Genomic DNA, 22,635 nt, shown 5'->3' on the forward strand with positions numbered 1-22,635 from the left:
TACCAACACATCCTCCGAGAGCAACTTCTCCCAACCATCCAGGAACAGTTTGGTGACGAACAATGCCTTTTCCAGCATGATAGAGCACCTTTCCATCAGGCAAAAGTGAAAACTAAGTGGCTTTGGGAACAAAACATCAATATTTTGGGTCCCCAGACCTTTGAGAACTTGTGGTCAATTCTCAAGAGGCGGGTAGACAAACAAAACCCCACAAATTCTGACAAACTCCAAGCATGGATTATGCAAGAATGGGTTGCCATCAGTCAGGATGTGGCCCAGAAGTTAATTGACATCATGCCAGGGTGGATTGCAGAGGTCTTGAAAAAGAAGGGTCAACACTGCAAATATTGACTCTTTGCATCAACTTCATGTAATTGTCAATAAAAGCCTTTGACACTTATGAAATGCTTGTAATTATACTTCAGTATTCCATAGTAACATCTGACAAAAAATATCTAAAGATACTGAAGCAGCGAACTTTGTGGAAATTAATATTTGTGTCATTCTCAAAACTTTTGGCCATGACTGTACACAACACAGGATGTTTAAGGAAATGTTTATATTGACATGTGTGATTAACTAACTTACTAACATTTACAAATATGGGAGTAATGATTAATACAAGGTGACCAAACGGTTTGTAAATGTCTTTATAAATGCTTATAAATGCCTTTATGAATGGTTTATAAATGGTTTATTAAGGACCCTTAATATAGTGTTAGCCTAGGGTGTTGCTGGGCCCAGCACAGGCAGTGTGGTCCCCTGGTCTTCTGCTCCCAGTGATGCTAGGTAGGCTTAGAGCAGAATTTTCCCAGTCCTTCCCTGGCTCAAGCTACAGTATTTGTAGCTACTGTACCTCTGCTCTGTTATGTACAGGAACACTAGAGTTGTATGAGCTTGTTCAAGTGTGTTTGTCTGCCTGTGGGGTTTGTGTGGTGGTGGGTATTGTGGGTGTGTGCCTGTATGTATGTGAATGTCAGTGTTTCCCCTACGATTGTTTTCAGCAGCAGCGGTAAAGGTAGCTGCTTTCTTGGGGAGTCCAGGGGCAAGCCCTCCGGGGGGAATTTTTATAGAACGACTGTGAGAAGTTTACTTCTGGTGACTTTTCAAAGGACATTTTACAACAAAGTGAATGAAAATTAAATTGCGTTGACACCGCCACTGCATTGTAGGTAGATGATGAGGAGCAAGCAGTGTTTGTGCGCTTGTGGCTCTCATTCGCACCTACTGTTACTGTTCACTTGTCCACAAATATACATTGCAACTTGTCACGGATAGTATGAGATTTTGGTAATCAAGCCCTTTTTCTATACTGAACGATAATATAAATGCAACATGCAGCAATTTCAAAGATTTTACTGAGTTACAGTTCATATGAGGAAATCAGCCAAGTGAAATAAATTCCTTAGGCCTAATCTATGGATTTCACATGACTGGGAATACAGATATGTATCTGTTGGTCACAGATACCTTTAAAAGATGGGCCTCACAATGGGTGTTAGCTGGACTTATGGTTCATGAGAATACGTTTTTCAAAGGTTTAAAAATATGTCCAAAATTTAAGAAAATCTATTAATGACGACCTTAAGGCACATTTTGAAAGAAAAAAAATTGCCAGTCTGTGCCTGAGTTATTTGACCATGTTAAGAAAGAAAAAACATCTAAGAATTATAGGTTTCAAAGCTTCGCTGTGAACCCCTAATAATAATTTAAATCATATTTTTTGGAGTGACGGCAACGATTTAGCAGCGTTGGTGCTCGGCTGCTAAATGAATATGGGGGAATCACTGTGTGTGTGTGTGTGTGTGTGTGTGGGAGGGAGGGAGGGAGAGAGAAGATGTGAATGCTTAACTCAGTTTTAACAGGTTGCAGCAGATGACATCTGATGTTTTTCAACAGACAAGTTTTTGGGTCAAAATGTTTTAATAATAGCTTTGATCATGAGAATAATTAGGTATTATTTATTCTCTAAAACAGTACACACACACAGTAACTAACACCACACACACACACACACACACACACACACTGACATGCCATCAACACACATTGACAGAATACACACGTAGGTACAAACATCTCTCTCAGTCCCAGTATAGTAAACAAGTGAAGAATAGGAGATCATTATTGGGTGAGGTATTTATTTAAAATGCATATTTAATCATCCACAAAGGCACAATAATAAGGATTGTAAATAGCAGTGTCGTGACTTTACTTTCATTCATCTGATGACTGTTTATTTATTTAATCCACTAACTAGGTTTAATTGTTACCCGATTCAATTAATTACCTCATTACCTATTATCATTCTGAACAGTCGTAACCTCATGCATCTGCAAAAACCCTTTCTCATGATTCTGTACTAGACAAATTGGTTTCATTATTTATTTACTAGCTAACTAAATAATAACACAGGATAAACACACACATAGATTATTGACTAGAAACTTAATACGATGGAAACAGGTCCCTAGCGGACTGACACAATATTACAGCTTGTAACAACAGATATGGGGCTGGGGGACACTTATCGTGGATATATTTTAGAACTATTCTCACATTAGTCATATACTTTGCACACAAACCGCCACCCGTTTGGAATTAGAAATCATTCATGTATTTACGTCAAACTGGCCCAGTTCCCTCCTCCCCTCTTCTGTGGGTGAGAGAAGGTCTGGTTATTGCCAAGCTGATCTGACCCATTGTGATAATAACAGGACAGTCATGACAGCAGCCTCCACATCGCAATGTAACGAAATATATGCTTTCTGTTCAAATGTACAACTCAACAGTTCAGAGAATCTAAACTCTATTTCAGATATGCCTCCAAATAGACTACAGTATGCATTCAGTAGCTTTGACTTATAAAACCAAATTCAATTGCTTTTCGTTGCATTTTCATAGGAGCCGCAATCACAGGTTTAGATGAAGTTTTAATAATTGTACAACTCCTTGATACTGATTGGTTTCTGGGATCTCATCTGTACTTGTGAAAAGGAGCAGTTGATAATGCAGAAAACTCGGAGTAGTTTCAGTAGCTCAGCGGCTCTGAAGAAGAGACAAATACTATTTTCTCTATAATTGGGAACCATTTTACTACAGAGGCATTGGTACCTCAGATACCCAATAATATCCAACTCACCATTGGCAGGAGTGTAACATAGCAACGGTACCTAATTTCCCCACGTGGGTACCTGCAGTAGTGAAGCACCACTTGTAGATGATTGAGATGCATTGACTGTGCTCATCATTTCTCTATCTGATTTAAACCAAGTGGCTCAGCTACTTCTCACGTCCTATCTCTGTAGGACAAGTGGCTCAGCTACTTCTCACGTCTTCTCTCTGTAGGACAAGTGGCTCAGCTACTTCTCACATCCTCTCTCTGTAGGACAAGTAGCTCAGCTACTTCTCTCGTCCTCGCTGTAGGACAAGTAGCTCAGCTACTTCTCTCGTCCTCTCTCTGTAGGACAAGTGGCTCAGCTACTTCTCACGTCCTCTCTCTGTAGGACCATTGGCCAGTCCATCAGTGTGAAAGGTGATGTATTCACACAAGTAAATTGCTTCTGTGATGCACTGGGTAGTGTCGTGGATGGGACTATTTAAAAAAAAGTTTCGATCCCATTCCCCTAATAGTACATTTCCCTCCCGATGGGTTTCCCTAAGACCAGCTAAGTAGATAAAGGATAGGGCCAGACTGTGTGTAGAGCACAAGATTCTGTATAGATAGTAATGCTACATGATGGAGCTTCAGACCTGATGACAGCCCGTCATGATAAATGGCCCTGGCTGGACATTATTGCTGTCACTTAATTTCTCACCCCGACAACCAGTCACTTGGCGTCTCTCTCCCCCTGATTAACACTCAGCACTCATTTATTGAAACGCACTTTACATTTCCCCCCAAAATCACCACAACACACACACACACCCTGATGCACTGCTCTGTACATGTGGATTGATTTCTTGTGAGATGTCCTGGGAAAATGTGTAATTTGACAAGGGTATTTGACGTTCCTGGGTTGACTGACTGAACGTGTGTGTGTGTGTGGGTGGGTGGGGGGGTGGGGGGGGGGGATAACTGAACATGTTTTATTTTATCCTTTCACTTGTTCTTCCCTCTGATTCATCCTACCCCTCTGGAGTTGAAACTTCTCTGGAGTTGAAGCCTCTCTGGCGTATCTACTGGTATAGAGTGGCCATCTTTGAATCCATCAACCTTATTTTCTCAAACTCTTTAGGGACTCTTGTGATGAGTCCAAAGACCACATTCTGAGTGAATATGACCTGTAGTTCATGAGATTTATGATTACTTTAAGCATTTAGCGTTACTTAATCGTTAAGTTTCCTTATTTTTTGAAGATATCAATACAAAAGTTAACATAGTTCATCATGGCCATGTCTTTGATGACCCTAAAAAGTTGAATGTTCATAGGCCATTGTGAAGTGGATTTAAATGGACATGTCAAACCAGATTTCCTGATTTATCCCTTATCATTTCTCAAGCTAAGAAGCCTCACTGGGTTGAAGCCTCTCTGGAGTCGTAATGGTGAAACACACTGATGATGCTGTATGTGTAACGAAATTCGTCTTCCTCTGACGAGGAGTATGAAGGATCGGATCAAAATGCAGCGTGGTACGTGTCCATGTTGATAATTTAATAACGTTGAACACCAAAAACAAAATAACAAGTAGAACAAACGAAAACGAAACAGTTCTGTCTGGTAATGACACAGAGACAGAAACAATCACCCACAACTAAAATGGGGAAAACAGGCTACCTAAAACGATCGACAGCTGCCTCTGATTGAGAACCATACCAGGCCAAACACAGAAATACAACATAGAAAAAGGAACATAGACTACCCACCCCAACTCACGCCCTGACCAAACTAACACAAAGACAAAATAAATGAAGGTGCGGACTCCGGCCGCAAAACCTGAACCTATAGGGGAGGATCTGGGTGGATCTGTCCGCGGTGGCGGCTCTGGCGCGGGACGTGGACCCCACTCCACCATAGTCTTTGCCCGCTTCAGTGGCGCCTTTAGAGCGGCGACATTCGCCTCCGACCTCGGACCGGGGACCCTTGCAGCGGGTCCCGAATAGATGGACGGCTCTGGCAGCTCCTGACTGACGGGCGGCTCTGGCAGCTCCTGACTGACGGGCGGCTCTGGCAGCTCCTGACTGACGGGCGGCTCTGGTAGCTCCTGACTGACGGGCGGCTCTGGCAGCTCAGGACAGACGGGCGGCTCTGGCAGCTCAGGACAGACGGGTGGCTCTGGCAGTTCAGGACAGACGGGTGGCTCTGGCAGCTCGGGACAGACGTGCGGCTCTGGCAGCTCCTGACTGACGGGCGGCTCTGGCAGCGCTGGACAGGAGGGAGACTCTGGCAGCACTGGACAGGAGGGAGACTCTGGCAGCGCTGGACAGGAGGGAGACTCTGGAAGCGCTGGACAGGTGGGAGCACCTGGAAGTGCTGGACAGGAGGGAGCACCTGGAGGGAGGAGACGGAGAGACAGCCTGGTGGGCGGGGCTGCCACCGGAGGCCTGGTGCGTGGAGGCACCGGATGGACGGGACCGTGGAGGTGCACTGGAGGTCTCGAGCACCGAGCTTGCACAACCTGTCCTGGCTGGATACTCCCCGTAGCCCGGCCAGTGCGGCGGGGTGGATCAGACCGCACTGGGCTGTGCTGGCGAACCGGGGACATCGTGCGTAGGGCTGGTGCCATATACCCCGGGCCGAGGAGACGCACTGGAGACCAGATGCGCTGAGCCGGCTTCATAGCACCTGGCTCGATGCCCACTCTAGCCCGGCCGATACGAGGCGCTGCGATGTAGCGCACCGGGCTATGCCTGCGCACTGGGGACACCGTGTGCCTCACGGCGTAACACGGTGCCTGCCCGGTCCACCTCTCTCCACGGTAAGCACGGGGAGTTGGCTCAGGTCTCCTACCTGACTTAGCCACACTCCCCGTGTGCCCCCACCCCAATACATTTTGGGGGCAGCCTCTCGTCCCTGTTGCACTGCCGTGCTAGCTCCTCATAATGCCGCCTCTCGGCTTTGGCTGCCTCCAGCTCTTCCCGGGGGCGGCGATATTCCCCAGCCTGTGTCCCCAGCCTGGTCCCTTTCCGTCCAAAATCTCCTCCCATGTACAGGAGTCCAGAACCCTCTGCTCCTGGTTACCACGCTGCTTGGTCCGGTTGTGGTGGGTGATTCTGTAACGGTTGTATTCGTTGTCTGACGACGATTATGAAATATCGGACCAATGTGAAGCGTGGTATGTGTTCATGATGTTTTATTACTGAACACTGAAATACAAAATAACAACTTGAAAAAAACGAAACAGTCCTGTAAGGTGCAGAAAACACTAAACAGAAAATAATCACCCAACAAAACACAGGTGGGAAAAGGCTACCTAAGTATGATTCTCAATCAGAGACAGCGAATGACAGCTGCCTCTGATTGAGAACCATACCAGGCCAAACACAGAAATACAACATAGAAAAAGGAACATAGACTACCCACCCCAACTCACGCCCTGACCAAACTAACACAAAGACAAAATAAAGGAACCAAGGTCAGAACGTGACAGTATGATAAACAATAGACATGATAATGTACTGTAGAAGTAAACAGGATGTTTGGGGAGGTCCAAATACATTAGTGGTTGGTAAGATATAATATATACAAAAGTATGTGGACACCCCGTGCACAAAGCGAGGTCCATACAAAAATGTTTTGTCGAGATCGGTGTGGAAGAACTTGACTGGCCTGCACAGAGCCATGACCTCAACCCCATCAAACACCTTTGGGATGAACTGGAACCCCGACTGAGAGCCAGGACTAATTGCCCAACACCAATGCCCGACCTCACTAATGCTCTTGTGGCTGAATGGAAACAAGTCCCCGCAGTAACGTTTCAACATCTAGTGGAAAGCCTTCTCAGAAGAGTGGAGGCTGTTTTAGCAGCAAAGGGGGACCAACTAAACTCAGCAAAAAAAGAAACGTCCTCTCACTGTCAACCGCGTTTATTTTCAGCAAACTTATGAACATAAGATTCAACAACTGAGACATAAACTGAACAAGTTCCACAGACATGTGACTAACATAAATTGAATAATGTGTCCCTGAACAAAAGGGGGTCAAAATCAAAAGTTACAGTTAGTATCTGTTGTGGCCACCAGCTTTAAGTACTGCAGTGCATCTCCTCTTCATGGACTGCACCAGATGTGCCAGTTCTTGCTGTGAGATGTTACCCCACTCTTCCACCAAGGCACCTGCAAGTTCCCAGACATTTCTGGGGTGAATGACCCTAGCCCTTACCCTCCGATCCAACAGGTCCCAGACGTGCTCAATGGGATTGAGATCCAGGCTCTAGGCTGGCCATGGCAGAACACTGACATTCCTATCTTGCAGGAAATCACGCACAGAACGAGCAGAATGACTGGTGGCATTGTCATGCTGGAGGGTCATGTCAGGATGAGCCTGCAGGAAGGGTACCACATGAGGGAGGAGGATGTCTTCTCTGTAACACACAGCGTTGAGATTGTCTGCAATGACAAGCTCAGTCTGATGATGCTGTGACACATCGCCCCAGACCATGACGGACCCTCCACCTCCAAATCGATCCCGCTCCAAAGTACAAGCCTCTGTGTAACGCTCATTCCTTCAACGATGAACACGAATCCGACCATCACCCCCGGTGAGACAAAACCGCGACTCGTCAGTGAAGAGCACTTTTTGCCAGTCCTGTCTGGTCCAGCGACGGTGGGTTTGTGCCCATAGACAACATTGTTGCCGGTGATGTAAGCCAGGTCCTCACCAGACAACCCGGCCTACAAGCCCTAAGTCCAGCCTCTCTCAGCCTATTGCAGGCAGTCTGAGCACTGATGGAGGGATTGTGCGTTCCTGGTGTAACTCGGGCAGTTGTTGTTGCCATCCTGTACCTGTCCTGCAGGTGTGATGTTCGGATGTATCGATCCTGTGCAGGTGTTACACGTGGTCTGCCTACCTCGAGGATGATCAGCTGTCTGTCCTGTCACCCTGTAGCACTGTCTAGGCGTCTCACAGTACAAACATTGCAATTTATTTCCCTGGCCACATCTGCAGTCCTCATGCCTCCTTGCAGCATGCCCGAGGCACGTTCACGCAGAAAGCAGGGACCCTGGGCATCTTTCTTTTGGTGTTTTTCTGAGTTAGTAGAAAGGCCTCTTCAGTGTCCTAGGTTTTCATAACTGTTACCTTAATTGCCTACTGTCTGTAAGCTGTTAGTGTCTTAACGACCGTTCCACAGGTGCATGTTCATTAATTGTTTATGGTTCATTGAACAAGCATGGGAAATGTTGTTTAAACCCTTTACAATGAAGATCTGTGAAGTTATTTGGATTTTTACAAATAATCTTTGAAAGACAGGGCGCTGAAAAAGGGACGTTTCTTTTTTTGCTGAGTTTACATATTAATGCCTACGATTTTTGGAATGAGATGTTCAACGAACAGGAGTCTACATACTTTTGGTCATGTAGTGTACAACCCCTTGAAAAAGCTGTACCAATAAAAACCCTCCGTAGCTTTGACAGTGGTTTTTATGTGTTAGCATATCTATGATTTGGACTCAGTTTCAACTCCGTTAGAAGTCCAGTCTCACATGACGTAGCTTATCAGTATACACTGGTCAGCCAAACAGTTTGATTGATGTCATCAGAGCATGTTAAGTGGTGATTTCAACACATTCACTCATGGGTTGTTGTTTTAACGGAATAGGACAAAGTTGGTGTGTGTGTAATTTCATGCATGCGGATCAGATCTTGCATGCCTGCTCTTGTCATTTGGGGCCATCAGTGCAGACACAGTCTCTCTCTGATGGGCCGATTCAAAAAACTAAACACACACACACACAGAGTTATCTGGAGGACCGATACAGGAAGCAGAGTGTGTGATGGGACTATGAAAGGAGATTGCTTTGATTACCATGTTAATTAACCTAGCCTCTTCTGCCTCCCCTGTGGATGGATGTGTGTGTGTCTGTGTGTGTAGGTTTGTGTGTTGGCCCCCAATGCTCTTATTGAGTGATTCTTAGAGAACATGTAGAAATTGCCACTGACGATGGTAGTAATACTTTTTTCCATTGACCACTCTGCAGAACAGAGTGAAAGTGAAAACATTGTCAAAAGAAAAGGGATTTCTGACGGCCATTACCTTCATAATAGACTCCACTTCATTACGCATAAAGAACACAAACATGTTCCTGAATGTTTAGCGCCGAAAGACAAGGACAAACTTTGTGTGAAGAAAAGTCTAACGGATGTCTAACGGATTCCCCACACCCTTTGATTGTCTCGTCTGGCTGCCACGAAAAGCCCCCACCTTGGAGACAGTTGATCACAATATTGTGGAGCTGCTGATCTTCACAAAGTGTGTGCGTGCCACTGGCAATGTACTTTGCTGGATGATATAAGGAAACTGAATGGAAAACCACAAGTATTTTAACGAATACACAGTTCAGGTCAACGATCACAGACATGGGGAGTACTTGTATTTACCTTTTGATATTTCAGTTGAGGACTTGCGTGACATGGTGGAAAAGTGGCTCCCACCAGAAACTAAAATCCCATCAATACAGTATCTAAGACTGCAGTTTACACCCAAGAATCCATGGTCCATGTCTGCTCTCCAGTACACAGGAAGGTTTGACCTCAAGTTCATGGTCCAGTCTCGGGTGATAAGAAAGGGACATCAAGATTCAAAGTTTGTTGCAGTACAGTGCAACTACATTAAAAAGTTTGCTTGCATGTGAAATGTTATGTGTGGATGATAAGGCAATCATCCCTGTCAGAGAACCTGGCCAGCCTATAGGGACCTGTAACAGAGGCAGACATCCAAGCATTGCTTGGCTGCCGACCATGATTACCACATCAGTACCATCTGTCAAGTTGATCCCAGATATCCCAGCATCTCCATCTAGTTCATTCTATGATGGGAAAGTTCATATCACTGTCAAGGACAAGATTGTCCAGCCATCCATGCCCCTTCGACACACAGTTGAACATCTCAGCATTCTCAGAGGAGAGAACTACAGTGAAGATGTCTTTCTCAACAAGTAAATCTTGATCATTCATGGTGGTGGGCCAGACCACAGAACCACATATGCCTCTGTTCAAGCATGCCACACACTCCTGTTTGTTCAACTGGATCTTGACATGCTTATCGCCTGTAGAACAGCACCAGGTGACAGCTGGGCCAACCCTGCCGAGGGAGTTAATTCCCTTCTAAACTTGGGGCTTCAGGGAACAGCCCTGGCTAGGAAGAAGATGGAAGAATCAAATGAGAAGTGTGTGAAGAAGTGAGGCACAATGACAAGCCTACGCGAAACAGCCACCAAACAACCAGATATGAAAGAGGCTTTTGAAAAGAGTATGCATCCTGTTGCAGCTCTTGTGATTGGTCGGTTTGAGCACCTGAAGTGGAAAGGAACACGCGTAGAAGTACATCAAATTAAAATGTAATTTTATTCGTCACATACACATGTTTAGCAGATGTTATTGTGGGTGTAGCAAAATGCTTAACAGTGTCAGCCCGCAACAAGAAGAAATTCAACATTATTGATACAGAAGTTGACATGATACATGACCTCAGCAGAAAAGGCCTTGACAAGGAACAGTACAAGCAATTCCAGGACAGACATTTCAAGATGTCAAAATACACAGATCAAGAAATGCGAGGGAGAAGATCCATGCTGGTACTGCTTAATGAATCCTCCATGCTTGCCAGAAGAACAATTTAAGAAATGAAGATTTGTGCCTGATCAAATCATATGTTATTGGTCACATACACGTGTTTAGCAGATGTTATTGAGGGTGTAGCGAAATTCTTGATCCAACATTGACAGCAGACAGACGTGAGTACCAGAAATGGTATGATCTGTACAGCTTGGACACCACTGACATGGATAGGCCTTTTCTGACACCAAATATAGAACATATAAAGAGGAGTGCTGCCATCGTCAGTGCAAAGGTGAGAGCCACCATCAACTGTGTTGAATGTATTTTTTGTATTTATTATGGATCCCCATTAGCTGCTGCCAAAGCAACAGCTACTCTTCCTGAGGTCCAGCAAAATAAGGCAGTTTATACAATTTTAAAACATTCACAACACACGGTGTGCCCTCAGGCCCCTACTCCACCAATACTAAATTCATGTGTATTTATAGTGCATATGTTATCGTGTGTGTCTGTGCCAATGTTTGTGTTGCTTCAGAGTCCCCGCTGTTCCATAAGGTGTTTTTTTTTAATCTATTTTACTGCTTGCGTCAGTTTTTTTTTTTTTTACCTTTATTTAACTAGGCAAGTCAGTTAAGAACAAATTCTTACTTTCAATGACGGAACAGTGGGTTAACTGCCTGTTCAGGGGCAGAACGACGGATTTGTTTGTACCTTGTCAGCTCGGGGATTTGAACTTGCAACCTTCCGGTTACTAGTCCAACACTAACCACTGGGCTACCCTGCCGCGTCAGTTACTTGATGTAGAATAGAGTTCCATGTAGTCATGGCTCTATGTAGTACTGTGTGCCTCCCATAGTCTGTTCTGGACTGTGAAGAGACCTCTTGTGGCATGTCTTGTGGGGTATGCATGGGTGTCCGAGCTGTGTGCCAGTAGTTTAGACAGACAGCCCGGTGCATTCAACATGTCAATACCTCTCATAAAAGTAGTCATGAAGTCAATCTCTCCTCCACTTTGAGCCAGGAGAGATTGACATGCATATTTTTAATATTAGCTCTCTGTGTACATCCAAGGGCCAGCTGTGCTGCCCTGTTCTGAGCCAATTGCAATTTTCCTATGTCCTTTGTGGCACTAGCCACACGACTGAACAGTAGTCAAGGTGTGACGAAACCAAGGCCTGTAGGACCTGCCTTGTTGATAGTGTTGTTAAGAAGGCAGAGCATCACTTTATTATAGACAGACTTCTCCCCATTTAGCTACTGTTGTATCAATATGTTTTGACCATGACAGTTTAAAATCCAGGGTTACTCCAAGCAGTTTAGTCATCTCAACTTTCTCAATTTCCACATTATTTATTACAAGATTTAGTTGAGGTTTAGTGAGTGTTTTGCTCCAAATACAATGCTGTGTAATGGTTTTCTAGGTGTGAAGGAGAGTCGGACCAAAATGCGGCGTGTAGGTTGCGATCCATGTTTATTAAACTGAAGCAACACGAATCTAAATACAAACACTACAAAACAATAAACGTAACGAAAACCGAAACAGCCTAATACTGGTGCACATACACACAGAACAAGGACATCAGGACACTAAGGAAAATCACCCACAAAACACGCAACGAATATGGCTGCCTAAATATGGTTCCCAATCAGAGACAACGATAAACACCTGCCTCTGATTGAGAACCACTTCAGACAGCCATAGACTTAACTAGAACACCCCACTAAGCTACAATCCCAATACCAACACACCACATACAAAAACCCATGCCACACCCTGGCCTGACCAAATAAATGAAGATAAACACAAAATACTTCGACCAGGGCGTGACATGCTGTTAGTTTTAGAAATGTTTAGGGCTTATTCCTTGCCACCCACTCTGAAACTAACTGCAGCTCTTTGTTGAGTGTTGCAGTCATTTTAGTCGCTGTTGTAGCTGATGTGTATAGTTTTGAGTCATCCGCATTCATAGAAACTCTGGCTTTACTCAAAGTCAGTGGCATGTCGTTAGTAAAAATTGAAAAAATCAAGGGGCCTAAACAGCTACCCTGGGTAATTCTAACTGGATTATATTTGATATTTGATAGGCTTCCATTAAAGACCACCCTCTGTGTTCTGTTAGACAAGTAACTCTTAATCCACATTATAGCAGGGGGTGTAAAGCCATAACACAAGTTTTTCCAGAAGCAGACTACGATCAATAATGTCAAAAGTTGCACTGAAGTCTTACAAGACAGCCCCCACAATGATTTTATCTTCAGTTTCTCTCAGCCAATCATCAGTCATTTGTGTAAGTGCTGTGCCTGTTGAGTGTCCTTCCCTATAAGCATGCTGAAGTTCTGTTGTCAGTTTGTTTACTGTAAAATAGCATTATTTCTGGTCAAACATTTTTTTCCAGAAGTTTACTAAGGGTTGGTAGCAGGCTGATTGGTCAGCTATTTGAGCCAGTAAATGAGGCTTTACTATTCTTGGGTAGCGGAATGACTTTAGCTTCCCTCCAGGCCTGAGGGCACACACTCTCTAGTAGGCTTAAATTGAAGATGTGGCAAATAGGAGTGGCAATATCGCCTGCTATTATCCTCAGTCATTTTCCATCTAAATTGTCAGACCCCGGTGGCATGTCATTGTTGATAGACAACAATAATTTTTTCACCTCTTCCACACTGACTTTACTGATTTCAAAATTACAATTCTTGTCTTTCATAATTTGGTCCGATATACTTGGATGTTTAGAGTCTGCGTTTGTTGCTGGCATGTCATCCCTAAGTTTGCTTATCTTTCCAATGAAAAGGTCATTAAAGTAGTTTGCAATATCAGTGGGCTTTGATGAATGAGCCATCTGAATCAATAAATGAATGGAGCAGAGTTGGCTTTCTCTCCCAAAATGTAATTTAAGGTGCCCCAAAGCTTTTTACTATCATTCTTTATATAATTTATCTTTGTTTCATAATGTAGTTTATTTTTATTTAGTTTAGTCACATGATTTCTTAATTTTCAGTAATTTGCCAATCAGTCGGGCTGCCAGACTTAATTGCCGTAACTTGTTGCCTCATCCCTCTCTACCATACTATTTTTCAATTCCTCATCAATCCAAGGGGATTTAACACTTTTTACAGTCATTTTCTTAATGGGTGTGTGCTTATTAGTAACTGGAATTAGTTTCATAAATGCGTCAAGTGCAGCGTCTGGTTGCTCCTCATTACACACCACAGACCAGCAAATAGTCTTTACATCATCAACATATGAATCACTACAACACTTTTTGTATGACCTCTTATACACTATATTAGGCCCAGCCTTTTGAACTTTGGTTTTCCTAGATGTGGCTATTATATTGTGATCATTACATCCTATGGATTTGGATACTGCTTTAAAGCAAATATCTGCAGCGTTAGTAAAAATGTGATCAATACATGTTGATGATTTAATTCCTGTGCATTTTGTAATGTGAGAAGCCAAAAGCTGTCTAAAGAAGAATAGCTCTACGCATTACTGACTGACTTTATTGTCCCCATGGGGACATTTTGTTGCAGTGTCATGTACATGTTTAAAGTGGCATTTAAATGCAAAACTAAATTGACACTACAACTTTCATAACAGTTACATACCAATAAAACATTTTTAAAAAGACTAGCCTGCTGGCCTTAATGAGTCGATAGGAACATTAGCCCGATCTATTTAGGAGGGATATCACACCTGGCACAAATGATTGTCTAGTTGTGTTTTTCCTGCCGAGGGGTGCCCTATACCTGTGCCCAGAGAGGAATAGTATAACGTCTGGGTACAGGGGGTGGCTTGGGTCTAAAATGATTTTGTGAGCCTTACAGAGGGCCTGACCTTAAAGATCTCATCCAGGCCTGTCTGTTTGACTCCAAGTACCTTGGGGAGGGCCCTGACCTTAAAGATCTCATCCAGGCCTGTCTGTTTGACTCCAAGTACCTTGCTTGCTGTGGTGATAATCCTTCTCAGCATATTTCTCTGGCTGACAGTGGCATTGCCAAACCAACAAACAATACAAAAAGTTAAAATACTCTCAATGAAAGATTTGTAAAACAGAATCAGTATAGTACAGTCTACATTAAAAGATACCAGCTTTTTGAACAAGTACAGTCTCTGTTGTAACTTTAATTTGTTACAGAGTTAATGTTTTAGTTTATTCTTTGAGCTGTATCTAAAGATATTTCTTTAGATTTATTTGCATATGTAATTGTATTGGGTTGTGTTGAATTACGCTTTTTGACTGCAAGTCCCAGAATGCCTTGCGAGAGGAATGAGAGAGAACGCGCCAATTATGTGCAGGTGCAGTGATTGTTGGCTGACTTTCCGATAGCATCTTACCTGCATTGCTCTGTACCAAAACAAAGTTGTTAAATGTAACGTGAACAAGTATTATTACTAAAAGAAGCTTTCGTATCAAACCCGACGTCCCGAGTCATTACTTTGAAGTTAGTTAATCTAAAAGTCTCTGGCTCTTTTTGTAGATCAGGTCTGTACATTTACTCCACTGAAGCTTATTGTCCAAGAGGACACACAGGTATTTGTATTCCTCTACAATCTCTATTGTATATTCTGACCTCTGATAGATGTTGCAGAGGTTGGTGTTGTACACTTCCTGAAGTCTATGCACATCTCTTTGGTCTTATTGGTATTGAGGACCAAGTGTGATTCGTCACACCACTCTACAAAGTAAACTAGAACCGGGCCATGATGTTCCTCATCATGCAACAGGCTGATCAAGGCAGTGTCGTCAACGAACTTAACGAGGTGTCTGTCAGGATGGGAACTAGTACAACTATTAGTGTACAAGATGTACAGGAGTGGGGACAAAACACATCCCTGAGGAGAGCCTATGTTAGTATTGTATATGTCTGACACGTGGGGACCTGTTTTGACTCGCTGTGAGCGTTGGCTCAGGAAGTCCAACAACCACAAAACCAGCCCCCCATCTAAGGAGCCCCGAACGAGTCTCTGTGCCAGAATGTAGTGCTGGATTGTGTTGAAGGCAGAAGAATTGTCAACAAACAGAACCCTAACATGGGATTGGGCACCCTCTAGATGTCTATAGACCATGTTAAGGAGGGTAAGAATGGCATCATCAACTCCTCTGATAGGCAAACTGAAACCGGTTGAGGAGCTTCTGGGTGACACTGAGAATATGACTTTTCACAAGTTTCTCAAGGCATTTCATAACTAAGGATGTCAAAGCGACAGGGCCAAAGTTATTCAGCACAGAGGGATTAGATGCTTGAGGAATTGGTATAATTATTGATTTTTTCCACAATACTGGAACGTGTTGCTGGTCGAGTGAGGATTGGAAAATGTCTGTAAAAACACCAGCCAGTTGTTCAGCACAGTGCTTTAACACATCTCCACTTATTTTGTCTGGGCCTGGGCTGTTGTATGTGTTACATCCCCTGAACAACTTTAAAACGTCAGACTGTTTAACAACAACTCCCTCAAACATTTGTAATGATGCTTCCATTTGATTTACCTCCGACACCAAGTTGTCTGATTCAAATCTTAAGAAGAAAACATTCAGTTCGTTAGCCATGTTCTGGTCCTCATGTCCCCCAAGGTCAGCACTGGGTTTTCCCCTGCCTATATGGGGGGCGCTAGCCATGGATTTAATCCCTTGCCAGGCCACCCTTGCGTTTCCTGAGGAGAGGGTTGGGGATGAGAACATTTTTACATGTGGTTCAGAGCTTTTCCAAGAAGACAATCCATATCACGAGCAGATAGTTGCTTTCAAGGGTCTAACCCAGTGGTTCTTAACCTGGGTTCGATCGAACCCCAGGGCTTCGGTGAGTCAGTCTCAGGGGTTCGGCGGAGATCAAGACACACATTCGATTAATATGATTCGTGATGACACGCCCCGCTTGGCCATCATTGGCTGCAGGTGATCACGCTACATCGCTTGGCCTATCTGTGCTGCAGGGAATTTGGTGTGCTCAGTAGTCGACTTGTGATTTCTTTCTTAATATTTTAATCCCTTCATACTTACTATGTCGAGCAAAAAAAGAAAGTGGTCGGACGAATATGTACAATATGGATTCACATGTATAACGGAACGTGATGGGAGTCAGTGTCCTAACTGCATGATTTGCAATGCCAAGTTGAGCAATTCTAGTCTAGCACCGGCAAAACTATGAGAACACTTCCTTAAGCTGCATGGAGATGGAAAATACAAGAACACAACGCTCGCTGAATTCAAGGTGAAGAGAGCCAGATTCGATGAAAAGGCTACTCTGCCTGTTCTCGGCTTTGTACCCATCAACAAACCGATCCTCACAGCATCGTACGAAGTTGCTTACCTGATCGCAAAGCAGGGCAAACCACACACCATTGGTGAAACACTCATAAAACCAGCTGCGTTGAAGATGGCGAATATCATGCTGGGAAAAGAGGCCGAAGTTAAGTTATCCCAAATTCCTCTTTCAAATGACACCATCAGCGACAGAATAGAGGACATGAGCAAAGACATCTTGGCTCAAGTAGTTGCAGATCTGATTTCAAGCCCGGCAAAATTCAGCCTTCAACTCGACGAGACCACAGACGTTTCCAATCTAAGCCAGCTTGCTGTATTCGTGCGCTATGTGAAAGACGACGTGATAAAGGAATCATTTTTATTTTGTAAGCCTCTTACAACAACAACTAAGGCAGCCGATGTGAAGAAACTTGTGGATGACTTCTTCAAAGACAACAATCTTTCGTGGGATATGGTTTCTGCAGTTTGTTCGGACGGAGCTCCAGTCATGCTGGGAAGAAAGTCTGGTTTTGGTGCGCTAGTGAAAGCCGATGCACCACACATCATTGTTACGCATTGTATTCTGCACAGGCATGCGTTGGCAACAAAAACCTTGCCTCCAAAACTGGCAGAAGTATTAAAAATTGTAGTGGAATGCGTGAACTATGTGCGAACTAGTGCTCTGCGGCATCGCATCTTCAGTGAGCTGTGTAAAGGAATGGGCTCTGAATTCGAGGTACTTCTGTACCATTCTAACGTTAGGTGGTTATCCCGGGGACAGGTGCTGAATCGTGTTTTTGCCGTGCGTGTGGAATTAGCACTGTTTTTGCAAGAGCACCAACATTGTCATGCAGATTGCTTCAAAAATTCTGAGTTCATTCTCATTTTAGCGTACATGGCCGATATCTTCGCAGCTCTCAATCATCTCAATCAAAAGATGCAGGGCGGTCAACATCATCGAAGAGGAGGAAAACATGAAGGCTTTTAAAAAAAAGCTACCGTTATGGAAACGACAAACAGAGAACAATAACTTCGCAAACTTTCCCCTGCTGGACGACTGTGTAAGTAAGATCGAAGATGTATCTGGAATCGGAGACATTTCTGTACCCGCTGAACTGAAGCAAGCAATTGCAACGCACTTAGATGAGCTTGCAAATTCTCTCGACGGATACTTCCCTACAAGAGAGTCATCCAGCATGGGTGAGACAGCCGTTCACGTTTAGTGTTGAGACAACAGATGTCAATGATGAATACCTCGATGAAATCATTGAAATTCAGCAGAGCCAGGTTCAACAGCAACTCTTTAGAACAACAACGCTTTCAACGTTTTGGTGTCAACAAATGGTAACGTACCCTGTTATTGCTAAGAAAGCTCTGGAGATTTTCATACCGTTTGTTACAACATATCTTTGCGAGCAATCCTTTTCAAGGATGCTGGACATAAAAACGAAGAAAAGGAACAGACTTTGTTGCGAAAATGACATGAGTGGCACTTGCCAAGGTGAAGCCGCGCATTTCTGAACTGGTCTCTGAAAGGCAACAGCAGAAGTCACACTGATTTGCAGTAAATATTCATTATTATGTTTTTGTTTTTGTGTGAAAATGATCATCTGTGTGAAAATGTTTTGATGATTTTGTTCTTTGAACACAGTGATGTTGATGCACGGTTCATTTTGTGCACCAGTCAAATATATACCTATGTTTTGAATTTGATTTTTTTTTTCAATTAAGAAGGGTTCGGTGAATGCGCATATGAAACTGGTGGGGTTCAGTACCTCCAACAAGGTTAAGAACCACTGGTCTAACCTGTGGAATGCAAGTGGAGACGCAGTATTACTCAGCAATCACAGTGTCATTCCCAGATGTGTGTGTCCATTGTGGATGTCCAGATGTTCTTGAGGGTGAAGAGGTTGTGAGGCTCAAACAACAATTCCAACATGTCCGGCCAATGTGCCCAGTGTGTTAGCAAGAAGGAAAGCAGTTCATTATGAGAGCTCCAATAAATCTAAAAAAGAGATGAACACCCAAGAGACCAGAATAAACAACAAATAAAGAACAAAACAGACCATGCTGTTGAACAGTAAAAAGCAGCAGGTGATTGTGCAATTACTTCTGACCACAGAACATTGGCTGTCATTTTCATTTCCAGGCGATTCTACATGTTGAATCGTTATTGTTTGTTGACACCCAGTAGGTGATTTACTGAGCCACTGCTCCTCCAAGTCTAACTTCTGTTGTTCTACCTCCTATAACTAGATTACGCCATGTTAATAGCTGATGTGGAATCGCTGTAAGCTCACTATTGATGACTTTAGCCAGCAGGAACTAGTAGTGATGAACCACCGTTTTAGGAGTGTGTGGGAGAGCCAAGCAGTGTGGCAGTTTGAGAAACAAAATAAAAAATATTTTTTACGTGAATATTGCTGCAAAAGACAGTAATTAGAGAAGATGGTTGTCATGATGCCAATGTTTATTCGTTTACGTCTCCTGGCAGATACAGCGGGTTTGATACCTTAGAGAAGTTGCTGTTTTAAAACCTTCCAGGAAGTAACCCCTCTACTATTCGGTCTCCAACAGACAATTAAAACTGTGTGAAAAACCGGCTCTTTAACTACTGACAAGACAATACTCCTCTGCATAATATTCAAATGATAATGGTGTGTGTGTGTTTGTTGCCCCAGGCATATCAAACACATTAATATTGATCATTATGTTGGCTGGCAGTTAGGCTATCGGTTAGAGCGTTGGGCCAGTTACTGAAAGGTCGGCTCTGGGATTCAAACTGGCTACAAGGTGAAAGATCTTTCTGTGCCCTTAAGCAAGGCACTTAACCCTAATTGCATATAAAACACAATTGTTCATGTGTGGAACAGGACAAATATAAGCACCCACAAAATGATTATTATTGTTCCCCAAGTAACTGTTTGCTTCTCTCCTCTTCCAGCTCTCCCCATGGTGAGGAACTGTGATGGTTCTACTCTGGCCCCTCAGAGCAGGTCTATGGGGGATGTGGAGGAGCTGGCTGCCAGCTACGAACGCAAACTCATAGAGGTGGGTACTACTGTTACTGTCTGACTCAGTCTTACCTCTACCGCTACTTAGGCAGCTGAGATGACTGCATTTACTTTTATGTTCGTAATTTTGTCTTTTATTATTTATTATTGTTTTTGCATTTTCGAGAAGGAAACTGGAAGTACTGTATGTACTGCATGTCGTTGGATGGTGAATACCATTTGTATCCTGTACATACGACTAATACAACTTTAAACTATCTACACAGTCATCACTGATCAGTGAAGCAAGAAGATTGATTTCACCAATCCAGCCTGGTCAGATCACTCAGTAATTACTTCGAGAGGATTTCTAAAGTATTTCAACAGAGCCATGGAGTTTTGTAGGTAGCTGATGCACAGTTCCAACTCTGTTGTTACACATGGTGATGCAGCCTCAGTCACTCAGAGACAGAGACAGGGAGTGGGTGGTTCTGGGAGTTCTTGGCATGCTTGGTACAGTAACTAATGACCAACCGACGGTGTGACACTCTGAGCTGAGTGACAATGACATAAAAAAAACAGAAAAAACACTGCCCTCCTCTATTCTAATGAGGTTTTCCATCAATTATTCGTAAGTGTTTTAGATTGATTTTATAATAAATAATTCTGCTATTTTTTCACTTATTTCTGAACTGTCTTATTGATGCGATCATTTACTTGCTTGTCGGTCTCAATAGGGCTTCCTTAAGCATACTGGGATGTGGACTGAGCAAGTAGACGGTACACTTATTGATGTTACCAACTGGTTTGCCTGTTTATGCTCTCTCTGAAGTTGTTGAAACATGCAGATGGTTAGCTAATGCTGTTGTCTGTTGCTATTGACAATGGATTTTAAGTTCCACTGGGGCCATAGTGAAAGGGTATTGGATATGGAATAACCACCTGTATAATCTAAAGTCTTTCTAACCAGACTTATTGTAAGGTACTATTATGGGATGTATTAGTGATTTTGTGTAGGAGAGATGTGTGTGTTATAACAGTGTGATATAGGTCGGAGACTCCTTTGGGATCTCTGGATCTTTTGATGTGTTCTCGCTCTCTCTCGCTCATATTAATTATCCAACAGCAGAAACACCACAACAATTAAGTATTTTCTTTCTGTTCAGTTTAGAAAATACTCACAATAATAGCAGCCTATGCCTGGAAACATGCTTCACTGATGCCACTCATATATTGATCTTAAATATTTCTTATGAATAAGGATGGATTAAATAAGGCCCAACAAATTGCCAGTGTGTGTTTGTGTGCCCATCTGATTGCAGTGGACAGCTCAGCATGTGGTGTACCCCCACCCCCCCGCCCAGGTCACTTCCTGTTTGTAGTGATTTCTGGGTAAAGTGAGTCAGTGAGAGAGGGACTGTGTGCACCCAGGCACTGACACTAATCTCTCCCCTATCTTCCTCCCTCCTCTGAGGGAAAGCTAAGCCTGTCGTCTCCTCTTTCCGCTTCTCTCCGCTCTCTCTTTAGACTCGTTTCACATCCAATTACTTGTGTTAGATAGCAGGTCAGCTATGGTGGCTGTTTCTGCTTGGGATGGTACTCCCAGCTCAGCATCAGCACATCCTAGAGAGGGAGGTGGGGAAGAGGGAGGCGGGGAACAGGGGAGGGAGGTGGGGAGGGGAAGAGGGAGACAGGGAGGAAGAGGGAAGAGATGGGAGGAAGATATAGGGAGGGGAGGAAGAGTGCGGGAGGGAGGGAGGAAGGAAGAGAGTGGGAGGGAGGGAGGGGAGGGGAGGGGAAGGATGGGGAGGGAGGGAGAGAGAGAGGAGGGGAGGAAGAGGGAGGGGAAGGATGGGGAGGGAGAGGGGGAAGAGAGAGGGGGAGGAAGAGAGGGAGGGGAGGAAGGAAGAGAAATTGCGTGAGGGAGGGGAAGAGAAATTACAGGAGGGAGGGGAGGGGGGAGGAAGAGAGGGGAGGGAGAGATGGTAGAGAGAGGGAGGGGAGGGATAAAAAGTGAGGGAGGGAATAGAGGGAGGGAGGGGATAAAAAGTGAGGGAGGGGATGAAGAGAGGGAGGGGGAGGGGAGGGGAGAGAGAGGGGAAGAGACATTTCGCGAGGAAGAGAGGGGGAGGGGGAGGGGAAGAAGGACAGTGGGAGAGAGAGAGGAAGAGAGAGGGGTGGGGGAGGGAGGGGAAGAGAGGGGGAGGAAAGGGAGGGGATGAAGGGAGAGAAGGGGGGAAGGGGAGGGAGAGAAGGGATAAAGGGAGGGGAGGGAGAGAAGGGAGGAAGAGGGAAAGGGAGGGTATGAGGAGAGGGAGGGGAGGAAGAGGAGAGGGAGGGGAGGAAGAGGAGAGGGAGGGGATGAATATAGAGAGGGGAGGAAGAGAGAAATGGTGCAGAGGAGGAGGGAGGGTAGGAAGAGAGGGGGAGAGCGAGGGGAGGAACGGAGAGCGAGAGGGAGGGAGGGAGGCAGAGCAGGGGGGAGGGGAGAAAGAGAGGAGGGAGGGAGGGGAGAGGGGAAGAAGAGAGGGAGGATGAGGGGGAAGGGAGGAAGAGTGAGAGAAGAGGGGGAGGGAGAGAGAGGGATGGGAGGAAGAAAGCGATATTGCACGAGAGAGGGGGAGAGAGGGATGGGGAGGAAGAGAGCGAGGGGGGGAGAAAGGGAGGGAGGGGAGGAAGAGTG

General features: G+C 44.4%; 1 protein-coding gene across 1 annotated transcript in view; it reads left to right on the forward strand.

The window, feature by feature from the left end:
• Positions 1 to 22,635, forward strand: part of LOC139381540 (sorting nexin-29-like) — a 156,394-nt gene that overhangs the window by 78,434 nt on the left and 55,325 nt on the right. The window contains exon 15 of the mRNA XM_071125164.1: positions 19,904 to 20,010. Coding sequence (XP_070981265.1) covers positions 19,904 to 20,010 — 107 coding nt within the window. The remainder of the gene's footprint in view (positions 1 to 19,903; positions 20,011 to 22,635) is intronic.

Source organism: Oncorhynchus clarkii, chromosome 23 (assembly GCF_045791955.1).
Source record: "Oncorhynchus clarkii lewisi isolate Uvic-CL-2024 chromosome 23, UVic_Ocla_1.0, whole genome shotgun sequence".
Taxonomy (NCBI): domain Eukaryota; kingdom Metazoa; phylum Chordata; class Actinopteri; order Salmoniformes; family Salmonidae; genus Oncorhynchus; species Oncorhynchus clarkii.